At 61.1% G+C, this 19754-nt stretch overlaps 1 protein-coding gene across 1 annotated transcript in view; it reads right to left on the bottom strand.

Moving 5' to 3' along the window:
• Positions 1–13990, bottom strand: part of APC2 (APC2, WNT signaling pathway regulator) — a 20810-nt gene extending 6820 nt beyond the window's left edge. Inside the window, exons 1-14 of the mRNA XM_025367600.1 lie at positions 13809–13990; positions 11049–11207; positions 10855–10945; positions 10581–10761; positions 7988–8096; positions 7747–7863; positions 6996–7073; positions 6733–6831; positions 5913–6303; positions 5105–5200; positions 3455–3594; positions 3066–3143; positions 2771–2887; positions 2062–2276 (exon numbers count right to left, since the gene is read on the bottom strand). Coding sequence (XP_025223385.1) covers positions 2062–2276; positions 2771–2887; positions 3066–3143; positions 3455–3594; positions 5105–5200; positions 5913–6303; positions 6733–6831; positions 6996–7073; positions 7747–7863; positions 7988–8096; positions 10581–10761; positions 10855–10945; positions 11049–11189 — 1853 coding nt within the window. The 5' untranslated portion in view covers positions 11190–11207; positions 13809–13990. The remainder of the gene's footprint in view (positions 1–2061; positions 2277–2770; positions 2888–3065; positions 3144–3454; positions 3595–5104; positions 5201–5912; positions 6304–6732; positions 6832–6995; positions 7074–7746; positions 7864–7987; positions 8097–10580; positions 10762–10854; positions 10946–11048; positions 11208–13808) is intronic.
• Between the last annotated feature and the right edge of the window lie 5764 nt (positions 13991–19754).

Genomic DNA, 19754 nt, shown 5'->3' with positions numbered 1-19754 from the left:
CGCCATTCTCCCGCCTCAGCCTCCCAAGTAGCTGGGACTACAGGCGCCCGCTACCGCGCCCGGCTAGTTTTTTGTATTTCTTAATAGAGACGGGGTTTCACCGTGTTAGCCAGGATGGTCTCGATCTCCTGACCTCGTGATCCGCCCGTCTCGGCCTCCCAAAGTGCTGGGATTACAGGCTTGAGCCACCGCGCCCGGCCCGTTTTGTGTTTTTTTGAGACAGGGTCTTGCTCTGTTGCCCAGGCTGGAGTGCAGTGGCATGATCTCAGCTCACTGCAGCCTCCACTTCCTGGGTTCAAGTGAGTCTTGAACTTGCCTCAGCCTCCCAAGTAGCTGGGATTACAGGCGTCCACCACCCCGCCTGGCTAATTTTTGTGCTTTTAGTAGAGATGGAGTTTCACCATGTTGGCCAGGCTGGTCTTAAACTCCTGACCTCAGGGTGATCCGCCCAGCTTGGTTTCCCAAAGTGCTGGGATTACAGGCATGAGCCACCATGCCCAGCCAGTAAGTTAATTTTTAGTATTAGTATATCCTATGCGTATTTGGGATGTATTTCAATTAAAAATATTATTTGTTTTTATGAATAAGTACTCTTTATTGTTTGGTAGATACTTTAATGAAGACAGTTATATTAACATGATTTAAAATAAATTTGAGACAGGGTCTCTCTCCCATCACCCAGGCTGGAGTGCAGTAGCGCGATCACAGCTCACTGCGGCCTCCACCTCCTGTGCTCAAGTGATCCTTCCACCTCAGCCTCCTCAGTAGCTGGAACTACAGGTGGATGCCAAGCCCAGCAAAGTTTTTTTCTTTCTTTCCTTTCCTTTTTTTTTTTTTTGAGACAGAGTTTTGCTCTTGTTGCCCAGGCTGGAGTGCAGTGGCACTATCTCGGCTCACTGCAAGCTCCGCCTCCCGGGTTCCTGCCATTCTCCTGCCTTAGCCTCCCTAGTAGCTGGAACCACAGGTGCCCGCCACCATGCCCGGCTAATTTTTTTGTATTTGTAGTAGAGACAGGGTTTCACAGTGTTAGCCAGGATGGTCTGGATCTCCGGACTTTGTGATCCGCCCATCTCAGCCTCCCAGTGGGATGACAGGCATGAGCCACCGCGCCCGGCCCACACCTGCCTAATTTTATAGTTTTAGTAGAGATGGTTTTCTCCACGATATTCAGGCTGGTCTCAAACTCCCGACCTCAGGTGATCCGCCTGCCTCGGCCTCTCAAAGTGCTGAGATTCTAGGTATGAGGGACCAAGCCCAGCCTGATGTAATTTTTTTTTTTTTGAGACAGAATCATGCTCTGTTGCCTGGGCTGGAGTGCAGTGGCGCGATCTCAGCTCACTGCAACCTCCGCCTACTGAGTTCACGCCATTCTCCTGCCTCAGCCTCCCAAGTAGCTGGGACTACAGGCGCCCACCACCACGCCCAGATAATTTTTTGTATTTTTAGTAGAGACGGCGTTTCACTGTATTAGCTAGGATGGTCTCGATCTCCTGACCTCGTTGTGATCCGCCTGCCTCAGCCTCCCAAAGTGCTGGGATTACAGGCGTAAGCCACTGTGCCTGGCTGCCTAAATTTTTTTTTTTTTTTTTTTGAGCTGGAGTTTCGCTCTTGTTGGCAGTGCAGTGGCGCAATCTCAGCTCACCGCAACCTCCGCCTCCTGGGTCCAAACGATTCTCCTGCCTCAGCCTCCCGAGTAGCTGGGATTACAGGTGATTGCCACCACACCTGGCTAATTTTATATTTTTAGTAGGGACCGGGTTTCTCCATGTTGGTCAGGCTGGCCTTGAACTCCCGACCTCAGGTGATCCGCCCGCCTCAGCCTTCCAAAGTGCTGGGGATTACAGGTGTGAGTCACCGCGCCTGGCCTGAAGTAATTTTTAATGTAATAAATCCGCATTTTAGTATATCTCACGCAGTATTTGGGACGTATTTATGCTGCAAATAGCAGCCCTGGGGGAAGCCTTGGGAGCATCCGTTCACGGGAGGACAGTGCCCAGCCCAGATCCCCGGCACCCGCCCCGAGTGCAGCTGCCTGCGTGCGGGTAGGGGGGTGGGGCTGACCTGTAGTCCTCACGGGTGGCGATGAGGCTGGACACGTTGCGGAGGATGCCGCCGCCGCTCTCGATGATGGCCAGCGAGTTGCTCTGGCACTTGTAGGTCAGGGTGCTCACCAGGAAGCCCAGGGCACCGTCCACCTGGCAGATGGCCGCTTTGTTCTCCGTGCTGTGTGCAGACAGATTCCACAGGGCACTCAGCACACTCTTCAGGGTGGACTCCTGGATGAGGGGCGGGAGAGGGGCGGGTCAGGGCCTGAGTAGGCTGGGAAGAAAGGCTCCCACACTCACGTTCAGTGAGGTGGTTTTTTTTTTTGAGATGCAGTATTGCTCTGTGGCACAGGCTGGAGTGCAGTGGCACAACCTCCGCCTCCCACGTTCAAGCGATTCTCCTGCCTCAGCCTCCTGAGTAGCTGGGATTAACAGGCATGTGCCACAACGCCTGGCTTTTTTTTTTTTTTTTTAGTAGAGATGGGATTTGACCCTGTTGGCCAGACTGGGCTCGAACTCCTGACCTCAAGTGAGCCACCACGCCTGGCCCACACTTGCTTTCAAAGAGCAGTGACATGAGGAGTGAGCCCCAGCCGGTCTGAGGCTGGACCACCTGCTAAGCACTAACAACTTGATTTCTTCCCAAGTCAGAGAGCTCGCCCGCTGCCGCCAGCGTCTCCTTCCAGTGACTGAAGAACCATCCCTGCCAACCGCTGGGTGCCCACCTTGGTGGCCCGCAGGACACACTGCACCAGGGCTGTCACGCTGCCCGCCTCCCTCAGCACCTTCTTGCTGTTGATGTCGGCCCTCCAGGACAAGTTCCGAAGGATGCTGGACACCACCTGCGTGGGGTGAGGGGCAGGTGTGGTGGGACTAGGGTCTAGGCCCCCCAAACCCCCCAGCAAGTGTGAGGCTGCAGAGTGGGACGGGACCCCCCCGCCAGCCCACCACACCCCTGGGGAGGGGCCTCTGCCTGTCAGGGACGCCCTGGAAGGCTGTCCCCAGCACCCTGTCCCGTACCTGGTGGAGCTCCTCACTGTCCGAGGCCAGCTGGGCCACGATGGCCTCCATGCAGCCCCGGCGCGCACACAGGGTGGCCTGTTGGGGGTGATGCAGCCAGGGTCACGGGGTGGGGCAGGAGGGAGACGGCGCCCCTCACCTCCCAGCCCCATCTGTGCTGCAGCTGCAAACCCGAACCCCTGCTGATCCTGACCACCATGGGAGGGTTACCCCATGCTCAGGTCGGGAAACTGAGGCCCAGATGGGCAGACACCCAGCCTCGGGGCCCCCCCTACAATGAGGGCCATTTTCTACATCAAGGCTGGGATGAGTTGGAAGGAGGCTCAGACAGTCCCTGGAAGAGCGGATGAGGGGAGTGCCAGTCCCGCCCGCCCACTGCCCCTGGGCACCTTGTTGGCAACATCCCCAAAGGTGAGGTTGGTGAGGGTCATGCCCGCGTAGCGGCGCAGCGCCAGGTTCAGCGGGTCCCGGGTCATCTTGTGCATCTCATAGTCAACCTGCAGCAGCTCTGCCACGGCCTGCAGCCCACCTGTGGGGACCCGACAAGGTTGGCAGGGACAGCCCTGCCCGCTCCCTTGCTCCACCTTGCTCCCTTGCCCAGACGCCCTCCCTACCCCCCAGATGTGTCCTCCTCAAGTCCCCCTTCCAGGCTCAAGTCTGAGACCTCCTCCAGGAGCCGGCAGGGTCTCACCCTGCTGCCAGACCCACAGGGGTACCCCAGTGCCCTGTGACTGCCACCCCTGCCTCCTGTCAGCCCTCGGCCCTGGCTCACACTTCCTCCAGCCGCTGGGCCTCTGCACCTGCTGTTCCCTCAGCCTGGAATGCTCTTCCTTGCCCTGTTTGGTAGGTGCCTCGGGGAAGGGCCCCTGCGTCCTCTAATAATCCACTCCAGGACCATCAGATGGGGAGCAGTGTCCCCAGCACAGACCGGGCTGTGGTGATGGGTGACGGTCACACCCACCCTCTTTACTCGCCCAGCTCTCCCATTCCAAAAGGGGGAATCAACGGGGAGATGGTGCCTGGGAGTCAGAGGGAGATGACTTGTCACCAAAACACTTTTCTCCCCCTTCAAAGACAACAGAGGCAAATCTGACTTCTCAGGGCAGGGGTGGGTCAGTGGAGACGTCCTCTGGGGAAGTGAGTTAGGGACATGTCTCAGAAAACTTCCAGACCGAAACACATACATCCAGGTTCACCACAGCATGGTGCCCAGAGCCAGGAGTGGGGAGCAGCCAGAGCAGGACAGGTGGGTCAGCGCAGGGTGCCCCAGCCACACGATGGGACGTCACGCGGCCTCAGAAAGGAGCCAGGCTTTGGCCGGGTGTGGTGGGTTGTTCCACCTAGAATTCCAGCACTTTGGGAGGCCGAGTGGGGGCAGATCACTTGAGGTCAGGAGTTTGAGACCAGCCTGACCAACGTGGTGAAACCCCATCTCTACTAAAACTACAAAAATTAGGCGTGGTGGCGGGCGCCTGTAATCCCAGCTACTTGGGAGGTGGAGGTTGCAGTGAGCTGAGATTGTACCACTGCACTCCAGCCTGGGCAACAGAGTGAGGCTGTCTCAAAAAATAAATAAATAAAAAATAAAAATGTTACAGCAAGACTTTTCTTTTTGAGACAGAGTCTGGCTCGGTTGCCCACTCTGGAGTGTGGTGGCGTGATCATAGCTCATTGCACCTTTGACCTCCTGGGCTCAAGAGATCCTCCCACCTCAGCCTCCCCAGCAGCTGGGACTAATTTTTTATTTATTTGTAGTGATGGGGGGTCTCATGATTGTTGCCCAGCCTGGTCTGGAACTCCTGGGCTAAAGTGATCCTCCCGCCTCAGCCTCCCAGGTATGAGCAGCCTCACCTGGCCTCAGTTACTTTGATATTGACAAAGAGATGATGTTGCAATGTCCTCAAATGTAAGCCGCCACATAGGGCTCCAATCCCCATCCTGACCACACAAGCTCAGATGACCCAGCCTCTGTCCCTTTAGCAGCTGAGGAGCTGTTCGGGGGCTGGAGGACGGCTCCCCAGAGGAGCTGGGACACTCACCCAGCTCGTTCATGGCACGGCGGTACTCCTCGTCAAAGGACAGCTTCATAACCGCACAGGTGGCCTGGCAGATCTGCGGCTCGATGGGGACCGGGGCTGTGGGCACAGAGACCAGATCAGAGCCCCCATTCCCAGGAAATGTCCCAGCTGACTCCGGAAGGTTCCCCCCCGCCCCACCCCCTAGGCCTGAAGGATCCCAGGAACTTTACAAATGGCTGCAAAGCTGGGGCTTCGTTTCCCAGCCTCTCTAAGATGGGATGACAGGGTGGCCTCCCTCACTCAGCCTTGGGAAGGGAGGTGAGGTAGTTCCTGGAGCACCACACCTTTTAGCTGTGCTGCTGTCCTTTTAATAAAACTTACGAGACAAGGTCTCGCTCTGTTGCCCAGACTGGAGTGCAGTAGCATGATCTCGGCTCACTGCAGCCCCAAATTCCTGGGCTCAAGCAATTCTCCTGCTTCAGGCTCCCAAAGTGCTGGGATCACAGGTGTGAGTCCCGGCCCCCGGCCCCCATATTAACTTTGCGATCAACTGCAAAAAAAGAATCTCCAAGTCTGCACCCAACTTTCGAGAGCTACCCACGATCCATCCATGCATTCAACGACTTAGGGAGCGTTTACTCTGTGCAGGTACAATCATGGGCGGGTCTTCTCCCAACGTCAAAGGCCCCCACAGGCCTCGGCCTGGTACTGCAGCCTCCAACTCCAGAAGGCAGGCAGCAAAGGCTGGAGGTCCTCAGTCGCCCACCCCCCGGGAAGCCCTAGCTGCACGTCAATTGCGCAGAGGGGGCCCACCAGGCCAGGCACTCACCGCCGCTGGCGCCGCCTCCCTCGGGCGCGCCGTCTCGGGCCTGCAGCCAGTCCCAGCAGGTCTCGCAGTAGGCACGGATCTGCTCCAGCACGTGCAGGACGCGCATCTCCTTGCGCGCCAGGCCCTGGTCCGGCTGCGAGAAGACGATGTTGTGCAGCGCCGCGTTGGCGCGCATGCGTGCGTCTTTGGCGCCGGGTGCTCCTGGGGCCCCGGCGCGACCCCCGGCCGCGGCCTCAGTGCCGTGGAGGATTTGCAGCAGCAGTGGCAGACAGCCCGAGCGGCGCATGGCCACGCAGCTCTCGGGCGAGCTTGACATGGCCAGTAGCGTGCGCGCTGTATCCTCCTGGTCGCGCGTCGCCAACATGGACAACAACCAGAAGACCACCTCCACCTAGGGGGAGGGCAGGGTCAGGGTGGGGTCCCTCACCTGCCCCCGCACACCTGGAAACCCGGTGGGAGCCCTGTGACCCCACGCACAACTGGGGACGGATGGGGGGTGGTGGTGCCAGGGGGCTGCACACGTGCTTCGGGGAGGCTGGCCCCCCTCACCTGGCATTCCTAGGGTGGCAGCACTCAGCCAAGGGACTCCACAGGGACACCTATGGTGCCCCACTCAGCCCCCCACTACGGGATGTGTTTCCCCATCCATTTCGCCAGGTCCCCAGCTTCTCTGTAAGTTGCACGCCAGGGGGGGCCTTCCTACACCAAACGGGGTGCTGGATGGAGGCCTGGGAGGGCACCACATCTGGCAAGGATGCAGACCTGATCCCCCTCCCAGCCCAGACAGCTGCGCCTGCCCCCGTTCCGCCCTCCCCCTCACCTTGCTGTTGCCCGGTTGAGGGGTGCCATCCTCAGGGTGTGTGGGGACCTCTGTCTCCGGGTCCTCGTCCACCGGCACAGACTTCACCGCCAGCAAGGCCTGCAGGGAGAGGACCAGGGTGGGGGAAACAGTCCCAGAGCACCCCAAAAAGCACCCAGCCTGCTCGCCCATGATGATGTGGGTGGGGGCGAGCAGGACTCTAGGAGCCCCGTTCTGCCTGGGCCGACACCACCCCTGGGCCCTGGCTCTGCCCCATTCGGTACCTGGGGCTCTGTCTGCTGCACTCGGTCCTGCGCCTCCAGCAGCTCCTTGTCAATCTGCTCCAGGCGCGAGGCGCGGATCTGCTCAGGACAACAGGAGGGCGAGTGCTGGGGCTGACCCCGCCCCCGGCTCCGACCCCGCCTTCTCCCTGGGATGACCCCACCCTGGGAAAACCCCACCCCGGGCTCTGACCCTGATTCTTCCTGAGGTGACCCCGCCCCAGGCCCTGACCCCACCCCTTCCTGGGATGACTTCGCCCGTGGGCTCTGACTCTGTCTTCTCCCTGATCCAGCCCTGCCTGCTCCCTAAGCCCTGCCTCCTAAGATATGACCCCACCCACTGTCTTAACCCCGCCTTATCCTTCTAGCCCTGCCCTTATCTAGCCCATCCCAGGCTCTGACTCCTCCCACTTCCCATTTGGGCTCCACCCAGAACCTAGACCTCATCCTTCTAGGCCCCACCCACCCACTGATCTGGCCTTGCCCACAGGCCACGCCACCTTCCACTGTCCCACCCCACCACCCTTGTGCTCAGGCTCTGCTCTGAGACTCCTCCGACTCCACCCACCAACACCTCCAGCTTCTGGCTCCGCCTCCTGAACCAGACCGCCCCCCCCAACCCGCCAACCCAGGAGGCATGAGACACCTCCCAGTACCCCAGACCCCGCCCATAATAAATCTCTGCACTCTGATTTGCCCACTGGCACAGGGCCCCACCTACCACCGCACCGCCCCACCCCGCCCACCACCGCACCTGTGCCCGCTGCACCATCTCGTCCGAGGTGCCGAAGCGCTCCTCCATCAGCGAGCGGATGTGCTGGGCCTCGAACTCAAGTTGCTGCCGGATCAAGTCCATCTGCATCGAGAACTGCTGGGAAAGGCAGGCGGGCGGGCCACGGTGAGGGGCGCCTGGGCCACGCCCCGTTCCTCCCCACGCCGCTTCCCGCAACGTAGGTGGGCAGGCGTGCTGCCCTCTCCCTCCCCGGCCCGCTCACCGTCTCCACGTGCGGCAGCTCGTCCAGGCGCTTGGACAGGCCCTGCAGCTGAGAGTAGTACCAGAGCTTCTCCTTCTCCTCCTTCTCAATCTCATTCAGCAGCAAACACCTGGGGGAGCAAGTCAGTGGGGGCGGGCTCAGAGGGCGGAGCCATGTATATGTGTGTATTTTGGTATCTGTACTCACTTGTTGGCGCTTACTGTATGCCAAGTTTTTTTTTTTTTTTTTTTTTTTTTTTTTTTTGAGACGGAGTCTCGCTCTGTCGCCGAGGCTGGAGTGCAGTGGCGCAATCTCGGCTCACTGCAAGCTCCGCCTCCCGGGTTTACGCCATTCTCCGGCCTCAGCCTCCCGAATAGCTGGGACTACAGGCGCCTGCCAGCATGCCCGGCTAATTTTTTGTATTTTGTTTTTAGTAGAGACGGGGTTTCATCTTGTTAGCCAGGATGGTCTCGATCTCCTGACCTCGTGATCCACCCGCCTCGGCCTCCCAAAGTGCTGGGATTACAGGCGTGACCACCGCGCCCGGCCCTGTATGCCAAGTTTAACAGGCAACATGGCAATGTCTCCCGTGGCGCTCCCCGCGCTAAGGTAAGGGGGGTGGGTACTGAAATTAATTGGGGGATGCAAAAAATTAAACGGGAGAAAACAGTCTGGGCAACATAGCGAGATTCCCTCTCTAAAAAGGAAAAAATAAAAATAAGAAATAAAAAAATAGTCGGTCGGCCAGGCCCGTTGGCTCACGCCTGTAATCGCAACACTTTGGGAGGCTGAGGCGGGAGAATCACCTAAGGTCAGGAGTTCAAGACCAGCCTGACCAACATGGAGAAACCCCGTCTCTACTAAAAATACAAAATTAGCTGGGCATGGTGGCATATGCCTGTAATCTCAGTTACTTGGGAGGGTGAGGCAGGAGAATCCCTTGAACCCGGGAGGCAGAGGTTTCGGTGAGCTGAGATCGCACCATTGCACTCCAGCCTGGGCAACAAGGAGGAAACTTTGTCTCAAAAAAAATAATAAATAGCCGGTCGTGGTGACTCCTGCCTTTAGTCCCAGCTACTCAGGAGGCTGAGGCGGGAGGATCACTTGAGACTGTAGTGAGCCGTGATTGCACCACCACACACCAGCCTGGGTGACAGCGAGACCATATCTCAATAAACAAACAAATAAATAAATAAAGACCAGGAGCGGTGGCTCGCGGATCAGGCCTGTAATCCCAACACTTTGGGAGGTGGATGCGGGCAAATTGCTTGCTTAAGCCTAGGAGGTCAGGACCAGCCTGGGCAATATAGTAAAACTCCCATCTCTACAAAAAGTACAAAAAATTGGCTGGGTGCGGTGGCTCACGCCTGTAATCCCAGCACTTTGGGAGGCGGGCTGATCACAAGGTCAGGAGATTGAGACCAGCCTGACCAACATGGTGAAACCTGTCTCTACTAAAAATACAAACTTAGCCGGGCGTGGTGGCACGTGCCTGTAATCCCAGCTACTTGGGAGGGTGAGGCAGGAGAATCGCTTGAACCTGGAAGGCAGAGGTTTCTGCGAGCTGAGATCGCGCCACTGCACTCCAGCCTGGGCAACAAAGAGAGAATCCGTCTCGGGAAAAAAAAATAAAACGTACAAAAACTTAGCCAGGCATGATGGTTCGCACCTGTGGTCCCAGCTTCTCCCTGACATGGGAGGCTGAGGTGGGAGAATCACCTGAACCCGGGAGGTCCAGGCTGCACTGAGCCATGATCATACCACTGCACTCCAGCCTGGACGACAGAGTGAGACCCTGTCTCAAACTATATGTATTAAACGAAAACAAAAACAAAAAAAGAGAGAGAGAAAGCAGTTCCTTTGGAAATTCTCCTGCTTAAAGAAAGACTGAGGGAGGCTGTTCTGCCTCTTATACATCTCAGGTAATTGCTAATCTCCCTCCAGCTTACAAGGTAGCTTCAGGCTCAAAGAGCAGCAGGTGCAACAGAGAGTTCCCTTAACCCCACGCGAGACACGGCCATTCCCATTTTACAGGGCAAGAGTCTTAGGCTGGGAGGGTTTAGGGGAGCTGAGTGAGGTCCCACAGCAGAGTACAGACAATTCCATGCTGCTCTTCAATGGCCCCATCTGACCACACACGACCCCTCCCAGCTGTACACGGTGCCCGGACCCTGCCTCCCTCTGCTGGCCCTGAGCCCACGTTTCTTGGGCCACAACTCTAAAGGCTGCTTTGAGCCCCTCTGGCTCCAGGCCTGGCTGAGCCCTGGCACCGGACACAGCCCAGTCCCTGGCAATGCCTGCGTGTCGCAGACCCCTGGGGACGTCTCCAAGGAGACCTTCCCTCAGCCAGGAACGTCCCCCATCCTCTCTGCACTCCCGCTGAGGTCAGCCGGGCTGGAGAAGGTCAGCCGGGCTGGAGAAGGGGAGGGAGGCCACGTGGGGAAGAAGCTTTGAGGTGGGTGGGGTTTGTTCGGTGGGCGGTGCCATATGCAAGTGGGTGGGGCGTGTGAGGTGTGGGCAGAGACATATGCGGGTGGGTGAATTAGAGGGCAGAGCCCGCTGGGGATGGAGTCAGTCACCAGCTGCCCGAGGCTGGGTTCCCACGCCCGCTCACCGTTCCCGGTCCAGTTCCTCCAGCAGCCGGATGGTGGCCCGGCTCAGCTCCCCAAAGCTGTCCTTGGAAGGCCCGGAGCCGTGTACCGGGCTGCCCTCGGGGGTCCGGGAGGCAGGTTCCGGGCCCAGGGCGGGCGGCTGGAACTTGAGGTTGTACAGGCTGGTGATGTCCATCTGCAGGGCTGGATGGGCGGGGAGAGGGCGGAGGTCAGAGGTCCTGTCTGCCTTTTCCCCCAGCCTCTCCCGCTCCCTCTGCGGGTGGCCCCACTGCTCACCCTTCAACTGCTCCAGCACCTCCGTCTGCCCCGAGGACACCAGCACGCGGGCCTCCTGCTCCAGTTTTCCCTGTAGGTGCTTCAGGACCTCCTGCAGGGGCAGGAAAGAGGGCAGGGAGGCATCGACCGCTGCACTGGGCTGCCGGGGGCCACCCCCTGGGACCCTAGCCCACCTCCTCCATGTAGGCCCCCACCTTCATGCCTGACGTCTCTGTCTCCAGCTTGGACAGGTGGCTGGAGTTGTCCCGTAGCTCCTGCCTCAGGTGACTGTTCTCAGCCTTCAAGGCCTCCACCTGCCGCACCAGCTGCTCGTAGGGTGCCACGGAGCTCGCCATCTTCAGCTCCTGCAGCGTCTGGGATCACAGGGTCAGAGGGTTCAGCTGAGGGTCTGGGGAGGGCACGGTGATGCCTTCCGGACAGCCCCTGACCTAAGCCCCAGCCCTCCTGCCTGATCCTAGTTTGGGGGTCTCAGGCAGGAGTCACTGGTGTGGACAAGTACAGGCCCACGTGGTGCTGGCCAGGGAATCCCGGGCGCAGAGGGGCAGGTGGAGTGAGAGGTGACCCCAACAGGAGACAGAGGGGCCAGCAGACAGACGTACAGACAGCTGAAACTCCAACTGACCAGTCGACCGACAGACGATGGGACGGCCTCTCCTTCCCAGCCCCCAGGACACATCCTGACAGCCGGACAAACACACAGACAGCTGGGACAGCCTAACCCAGCGACCCAACTGGCCAGCCCAGCACCCCCAGGCTCACAGCCAGAGAGGGCGACAGACAGACAGACAGGACCCTCCTCCACAAAAGCACAGCCTGCCCAGAGGCTGACAGCCAGACAACGCGGGGCGGACAGACCACCAGCTGTCCCTGCTGACGGACAATAAAGACACCATGATGCCAACGGGTGACACCTAAGATGTGCAGAAACGGCAGGACAGATGGACCCAAGCCCACCACCATCACCGCAGCAGCCCCATGCCCCCTCCATCAGTGGCTGGGCTCAGGGTGGCTACCTGTGTGGCCCGCACCCACAGCGCAGCCTTCAGCTGCTCCCTGCTGGCCCCGGCAGCCCCTGCCCCATCCCTTGGCTCTGCCAGTGCCGCTAGCTTCTTTGTGCCTCTGGCCGTCTTCTGGCTCCAGCCTGGCCTCCTCCCTCTGTCCAGCTGGCCGGTGCCTCCTCCCTCGGCTCGGCCCTCCTGCCGGAGCCCCTCCTCACGCCCCCCTTCCCTCTTTGTTCCTTTCCCATCAGCGGTCGCCTCCTCCCTCCGCCTTTGTCTCAGACGTACCAATGGCAGCCCATCCCTCTGCCACCTCCCCCTGCCAGCCTGAGCCCCCTCCTCACAGCGGCCCTGTCCGGCCTGCCTGTTTCTCCCCTCCCTCCTCCACCTGGCAACACACATATATTCACCTGTCATTCATTCTCTGACCCCCAGGTGCCCCCTCATTCTCTCCCCTCCCACCCAGATGTCACTAGGGGCACGGCTGGGACAGAGTAGAGGTGGGGCCTCAGTCCCAGGTGGGAGGATAGGGTCAGGCTGTCCCGGCCTGCTCAGGGGACCCAGTGTGTGGCTTTCCATGTCATCTGGCTCCTTTCTGGTCTGAGTCTCAGGGACCACCATGTGGCTGTTCCCAGAGGCAGAAATGAGGCCCTAGGAACCGAGGTCTGGCACCCAGACGCTGCCCCAGAGGGGCTGGGAAGTCCAGGCTGGAGGCCCGACAAGACCCGCCCCTCTCTGGCCTTGGGTTGCCCCTCTGAGGAATCTGCAGGGCAGGAGTGCCCAAGGGCAGGGTGGGAGGGGCACAGAGACTGGAAGTCAGATGGCAGAGGCTGGCAGCCGTCACCTCCCACCCTGATCCGACGATGTCCAAAGCTGTTCAGGTCTCCACCGGGGATCCGGTCTGGGGTTGGGGGCTACATGCAGGGAGACCCTGGGGTCTGGCTCAAGCCCCATGTTCTAGCTGAGGTCACCATCCCATACCCAGCCAGGTGGAAGGACCAGATGAAGTGCAAAGTAACACACGTCTGCCTCCTGCTCCCCAAACCCAGGCCTCCCCACCCCGGCTCTTCTCAGCTGACCCAAGCCAAGTCTCAGACACCTTCCTTCTCCCCACATTTGGTGGTCACTTCTGCGTCCTGATCAGACTGAGTTAGTTCCTCCAAGCTCTGCCCAGAGGGATCGTGCCTCCCCCAGCTCCTGACACCCCTGTCAGGACATTCTGATCAGCCTCTTCCTGGCCTCCCACAATCCCCTGTGCACAGCCAGAGGGAGTTTTAAATGTCACAAGCTAGATCCCATTTCTCCCATGCTCAAACACCTTCCATGGCTCCCCAGTGCCCTCAGGATAAGCTCTGACTCCTCCATGTACACCACGACTCACTCAGAAGCTGGAGGCTCTCTTCTCTCAGGCCTTTGCACATGCAGTCGCCCTGCCTAGAGCACCTTTTCTAAGTCCTGCCATCCCACACAGTGCAGCTTCTTCCACGAAGCTCTTCTGCCTACCTGTCACCCCCAGGTTGCATCGTGTAGCCTCCTGGGGGCTGGTCTTATTGAGTGGGCTGCATTTCAGGGGAGGGAGGCACAGGTGGGGGAAGTCAGGCCCAAAGGGGCCTTTCTCCTTCCTTTAATCCAAACCCCCTCTTTCCAGAGAGGGAAACTGACGCCCAGAGAGGTACAGCAACACCCCCCAAGACACACAGCAGGCCTGCCCATCCCTCCCTCCGATCACCTCAAGGGGGTCCGGATGGTGAAGCCCGTGAGTGGGTGTGTGCGCGGGACCGGCTGCAGAGACGCTGACGCTCAGCTTACCGGGGACACAGTTTCCCCTGCAGCCCCCAGCCTAGGGAAACGGAGGGTCCAGAGTCTGCGCTGACGGGCAATGCAGAGAGACGGGGATGGAAACCTCGACGCGAGGCGGAGGTCGCGCCCCCTGCCCTCCTCCCCGAGGACACACACCTGCTTACTTGCAGCTGGGCCGGCGGGGCGCCCGGGCCTGGGGCCTCCTCCCTCTGCGCAGCTCCGCGGGCCCCACGGGAAATCCCGGCCCGGGGTGGCCTCGGAGCGCCGGCTCCGGGGTCTCCGCGGCGCAGGCAGGGGCTCCAGGGCGGACAAAGCCCGGTCCGGGCCTGGGCAGGCGGCGCCGCCGCTCCTAGCGCTGGGCGAGACCACCGCGAGCGGGGGAGGATGCGGGATGCGGGATGCGGACGAGACAGCCAATGAAGGCGCGGGAAGACGGGCTGGTGCCATGGCAACAGCCAATGGCGGCCCGGGGCGGAGACCAGTGGCAGCCGCAGGGCGTCGGGCCTCCGCGCGGGCTCAGGGGCTGTGTGTGCGGGGGGCGAAACCCCCCGAGGGAAGAGGGTACGCCGAGGATCAAGATTCCTGTGTCCCCCACTTTATTGCAGGGTGCAACGGCCTCTTAAAACCTCCTGCGTCTGGATTTGCACAATTGGAGAGTAAAACGTCAAATCCTGGATGTTACATCAGCATCTTAGCGGAGGAGGGGTTTCCAGGGCAGTGGCCGGGCTGGGGCCAGGCCTGCCCCCACCCCACAGGTTCAGCCTGGCCTGGTGCAGATGCACCAGGATGGCACAGGGTTCGAGTCCAGGCTGGAGCTCCCTGAGGGTCCTGCCAGGAGGGGAGGGGAGAGGGGAGGAGGGGCAGGGCCACTGGGGAGCACTTGGGACCCTGCATCTCCCCACATTTCTCCGTGTCTCCCCAGCAAAGCGTCAGATCCTCCTGTAACTCCGGTGCTCCCCACGTCCCTCTCTCTTTCTGTCTCCCCCTCTGTTCTCTGTCTCTCAATCTCTGTCTCCATGTGTCTCTGCCCCGGTCGGTCGCACTCTTAATTCACCCTCATGGACCGAAGGCCAGAGGAGGGAAGGGCCAGGGGTCGCAGGAGTCCCCATCTCCAGGTGTCCTGGATCCTCCATGGGTCCCTGGAGGCCATTTGAAGGTTTAACACACAGAGCCCACATCTGCAGCTGGGAGCAGCCCTTCCTGCTCTGGACACAGGCTCACAGCACAGAAAGGGAGGCGGCCGGGGCCAGAGGTGGTTTTTTTTCCGGGCTGAGCAGCCAGGGCAAATCATTCGCCACTCAACCCTCAGTTTCCTCCTCTGTAAAATGGGGAGGAGGCGGAAGATTCTGCAAGGGCTGGTGCAGGGAATGACAGGAGAGGGTGGGAAGGTCTGAGCGTTCAATGCCCCGCAGAACAAAGGCACGGGAGGACCCGTGCTGTTTCCTGTTGGGCCTTGAGCTGAAGACCCGAGGGCCCGGTCCTGGGCCAGCACTGCCAGGGGCTGAGAGCACTTAGGCCTGGCTGTCTGGGAGCCCCCAGACCTGGACGCAGCTGTCCCCACTGGTTGGGTCTCGGGAGGGAATGCAGTGGGCAGACACAGGGGATCTTTTCTTTTTTCTTTTTTCTTTTTTTAAAATGGAGTCTAGCTCTGTCCCCCAGGCTGCAGTGCAGTGGCGCGATCTCAGCTCACTGCAACCTCCGCCTCCCGGGTTCAAGTGATTCTCCTGCCTCGGCCTCCTCAGTAGCTGGCATTACAGGCACGCGCCACCATGCCAGCTAATTTTTGTATTTTTAATAGGGATGGGGTTTCACCGATTCTCCTGCCTCAGCCTCCTCAGTAGCTGGCATTACAGGCACGCACCACCATGCCAGCTAATTTTTGTATTTTTAATAGAGATGGGGTTTCATCATGTTAGTCAGGCTGGTCTCAAACTCCTGACCTCGTGATCTGCCCGCCTCAGAGGGGATTTTTTTTTCTGGAGGCTGGAAGGCTGCCCTGAGAAGTGAACAGAAGTGATCAGGAGGAGAGGCGTTCCAGGCTGAGGGAAGATCAACGACTGCTTGGGACACAGGGGGTGTCTGGTGGAGCCATGGGGTAGGGTGCGTGGTGGGGCTTGACCAGGTCAAGCCAGGGCAGAGCTGGGCGAGGCTGGAATGGGGTGGGGGATGCAGAACCCAGGGCCCTGGCTTCAGCTCAGCCTTGAGGTCCCTGTGTCACCCTGGGCATGTCTCATTCTGGCCTCAGTTTCCAGTCTCGTTTACTGGAGGGTGTGTTGGATCATCCCTGCTTCTCCCCAAAGAGGAACTAAGTCCCACCTTCTGTTTAGTTTCAGATGTATCAGCTCCCCAGACCCCCGTCAGGCAGGGGTTTGGGGGATCCAAGGTCAGTCCTGTTCTTGTATACATGGGGAAACCGAGGCCTAGGCCAGGGAACACGTTGCCTGAGTTCACCTGTGCCAGCCAAGCCTCCAGAGTGACATTGAGCCTCCCTCCTTATCCCTGTGGGGGTGGCCAGGGCCTGGAGGGTTGAGGGTACATGGGGGCTGAGACCCCAAGACAAGATGCCCTTGGCCCCAAATCTCCAAAACGTTGTCCCCGAATCCCCCCCCACACACACTAAAATCCTTGACCCTGTAAATCCTTGAACCACAGTCACACTCAGACATCACTAGACATTTTAGAGCCACAAGAACCCTCCACAGTCCCCTAGGACCTCAGGAGGCTGAGAGAGGCCTCCCCCTTCTCCCATTGCAGAAAGCAGGGCCTAGCCGAAGACCCTGACACAGGCTCCTCCCTGGGATCCTCCACGCCCCCTACTGCTGCTGGGCCAAAGGGGAAGTTCCATCAAATGCTCACTCCCCCACCCCTGTCCTGTGACACCCCGCGCAAGTCCGCAGCCTGGCACAGGGCTCACTCTTGGAGTGTCTTTGAGCCTTCTGAGTCTGACCTCGAGCTGTCCCCGCCCCCTTGATGCCTCCTCTGTGCCAGGGGCTACAGGCAGAAACAGGGGCGGCCCCCATTGGGAGCTGGGTGGGGACGGAGAAGGCACCAAGTCATCGTTGGAGGATAGAGACGGGCCCGCCACGGGCTGGGTGGCCGGGCAGGGCCCTGACCGGTGAGGAGGCCACTGGAGGTGGGGGAGGGGTGGGGTAGGCCGGTCCAGGCCGCGCGCTGAAGCGTGACCGCCGCTATGGGCCTCAGTTTCCCCGGCGGCGAGTCGGCAAACGTGCGTCTCCGTCAGCACCGCGGACAGCTCCCCGGCCCCCCACCCCGCCCCGCGTTCTGTTGCGGGCGCCTTCGCTCGGCAACCAAGCTCCGGCCCTGCTCGAGGCGTGACCTTGGGCTCCCCGCTGCACCCCCCAGCCTCAGTTTCCCCTTCAATGAGGGATGTCACAGCCACGAGATTCAGACGATTCCGGAGGCTAGAGGAGCGCTGGGGTCGTGAGTGGACGGATATGAACAGCAGCGGCGGCGAACGTCAAAGCAGGCCATACGCTCGCGCCCAGAAGGGGAAACTGAGGCCCAAAGAGGTGCAAGGCGTGGTCCAGGCCCCCACCCTGCGCAGGGCCGAGCTTCCGCAGGATGCCCCCGCAGCCGCCCCCGCCGCCCCAGCAGGCGCAGCCTCGGCGTCAGCGCAGTGAGGAGGGGTCGGAGGGTCTCCCGCAGAGGCCGAGGGCTGGGCCGGGCGAGTCCTGCGCTTGCGCAGACCCGGCGGTGGGGGTCGCAGCGGGGCGAGAGAGGGGCTTCCAGCGCCACCAGCCTCCCGAGGCGGTTTCTTCGGCAACCGTCTCTACGGCGACGGCACCAGACCCCCGACTCCGCAGCCTCCGCAGCTTCCGCGCCCTCGCCCCGTGCGCCCCCCGCCGCCGCGCCCGCTGTTCTCGCAATGTGGACCCCGCCCCGTTCCCGCGCAGCCCGGAGCCCTCCCCAGCGGCCCGACCCCTGCCCTACCTGGTCCCCGAAGAAGGCCGAGTGCAGCAGGCTCAGGAGCCCCAGGAGCCCCATGGAGCCGCGGCAGCCCCGGACCCGCCGCGCCCCGCCCCGCCCCTCGGCCGCCCGGGTGGGGGTGCGGGCCGCGGCCGGGACCGCCCTGCGCCTGCGCGGAGACGGGCGGGAGGGGTCAGTCCACGGGCCCGGGGCGGGGCTCCTCCCGAAAGGGGCGAGGGAGTCCCCTGGGGTCTGGAGGTGCTCGCGGGGGCCGGGGAGTCTCGCGGGACCGAGGCTGCGGAGGGGCGGCGGGAAATCCAGGGGTGGGAGAGAGGGGAGCGGACTCGCGTGGGCCAAGTGGCGCCAGGGTCCGGGTCCGACCGCGGTAGGGAGTTCAAACGTGGCGGAGGCTGGGGGCCCGAGGCGGCGGGGAGGAGGCCCGCTGGGGGTGGGGGCACGAGACGTCCCACGGGGAACGGGGGTCGCGGAGAGCCAGAGGCGGCGTCGCCCTGCGGTTGAGGTGCGCTGCCCGCGGACAGTCACCATGCGGAAGCTCGGAACCACCCCCGAATCAGCCCGGCCTGGCGCGCCTGAGGTTCATTAGTCATTCAGCAAACATCACATCACCTGCGCACACAAGGCTTGCTGGGCGCCGAGCCGGCGCGCGGGGGGCCGCCTTAAGGGGGCGACACGGCACGCGGGCATTCATGCAACAAGCATATATTAAGCACCTACTGTGTGCTGGGCCCCCTGCAATGAACAAAACAAAACCCTTGCCCTTGGGAAGCTGACGAGGGGACTGCAGCGGGCTGGGGAGAGACGCCAGCGGGGCGGGCAGGGCGCGGGGAGCTGCTGGGGAGGTCGAACAGCCCTGGGAGTGTTGGGGGAGAGTGCAGCCCGCTAGGGCAGTGAGGGCGGGGAGGCCCCGGGGCAGGTCGCGCAGGCCCTGCGGGAGGTGGGAGCCACCGCGGGCTGTGGGCAGAGCAGGGCCGCGCCCGACTCCAGGCCCACGGGCGCCGGCTGGCGGCGGCGCGGAGAACACGCCGTGGGCGGTGCCGGGAGAGGAGGGCTCAGGCGGCTGCGCGGGTCGAGGGCTGGATGATGGGGGGAAGATGGGGTCCGGGCAGGATCGGGGGTGCTATGAATTGTGCTAAGTCCCTGGAAACCAAAGAACGAGCGGCCGGAGAAAGGGGCGCCGCTTTAGCAGGGCGGCGAGGACAGGCCGCCTCCAGCAGGTGGCTCAGCTGAACCCCGGAGCCGGGACGGAGCCGTGCGGCCGCTGGGGAGGCTTCGGGGCCTCGCAGGACTCCTGCTTCAGAAGTCAGGGGAGGGCGCCGGGGTCACTGTAAACTGCCGTCCAGGCGGGAGGCCGCGGGGATGTGAGAAGCGGCGGGAACCAGGTCAGGGTCTGAAGGCAGCTGACCCGCAGCGCCGGGGCCAGACCGGAGCCTGATGAGGCCAGAGCGGCCTGAGACGGCACGGACGGGGCCAGGCAGGTCTCGGAGAGTCCACGCAGGTTCTGGAGCGGGGTGTGGGACCAGAGGGTAGAAACGGAAGCGTGGGGCCGGGCACGGTGGCTGACGCCTGTAATCCCAGCACTTTGGGAGGCCGAAGCGGGTGGATCACTTGAGGTCAGGAGTTCGAGACCAGCCTGGCCAACATGGCAAAACCCCGTCTCTACTAAAAATATAAAAAATTAACCGGCGTCGTGGCGTAAGCCTGTGGTCTCAGCTATTTGGGAGACTGAGGCAGAATCGCTTGAACCCAGGAGGTGGAGTTTGCAATGAGCTGAGATTGTGCCACTGCACTCCAGCCTGGGCGACAGAGCCAGACTCTGTCTCAGAGAAAAAAAAAAAAAAAGTAAACAGAAGTGTGGATGTGGCCAGAGAGGCCTAAAGACAGAGCCTGGGCCTTGAGTTGGGAGTGGGGCCCAGCAGTGGCACCCTAGTGCTAGTTAAGGGCTCCCACCCCCCCTCCTGGACACCCCGCAAATGCTTGTGGACCTAGGGCGCAGCCTGGCCATCAAGACGTGTCTCTCTGAACTGGGGTGGGGGAGGGCAGTATCTTTTTGCTTTAAATACTAATATATATTTTCCCTGATCACACATGCTGGATTCCAACTGCAGAAAACCAAGGGAATTACCCATTAGCACAAGTGCTGGCCAGACAGGGGCG

The sequence above is a fragment of the Theropithecus gelada genome, chromosome 19 (genome assembly GCF_003255815.1).
Source record: "Theropithecus gelada isolate Dixy chromosome 19, Tgel_1.0, whole genome shotgun sequence".
NCBI classification, from domain to species: domain Eukaryota; kingdom Metazoa; phylum Chordata; class Mammalia; order Primates; family Cercopithecidae; genus Theropithecus; species Theropithecus gelada.
This window is presented reverse-complemented; position numbering and strand designations above follow the sequence as displayed.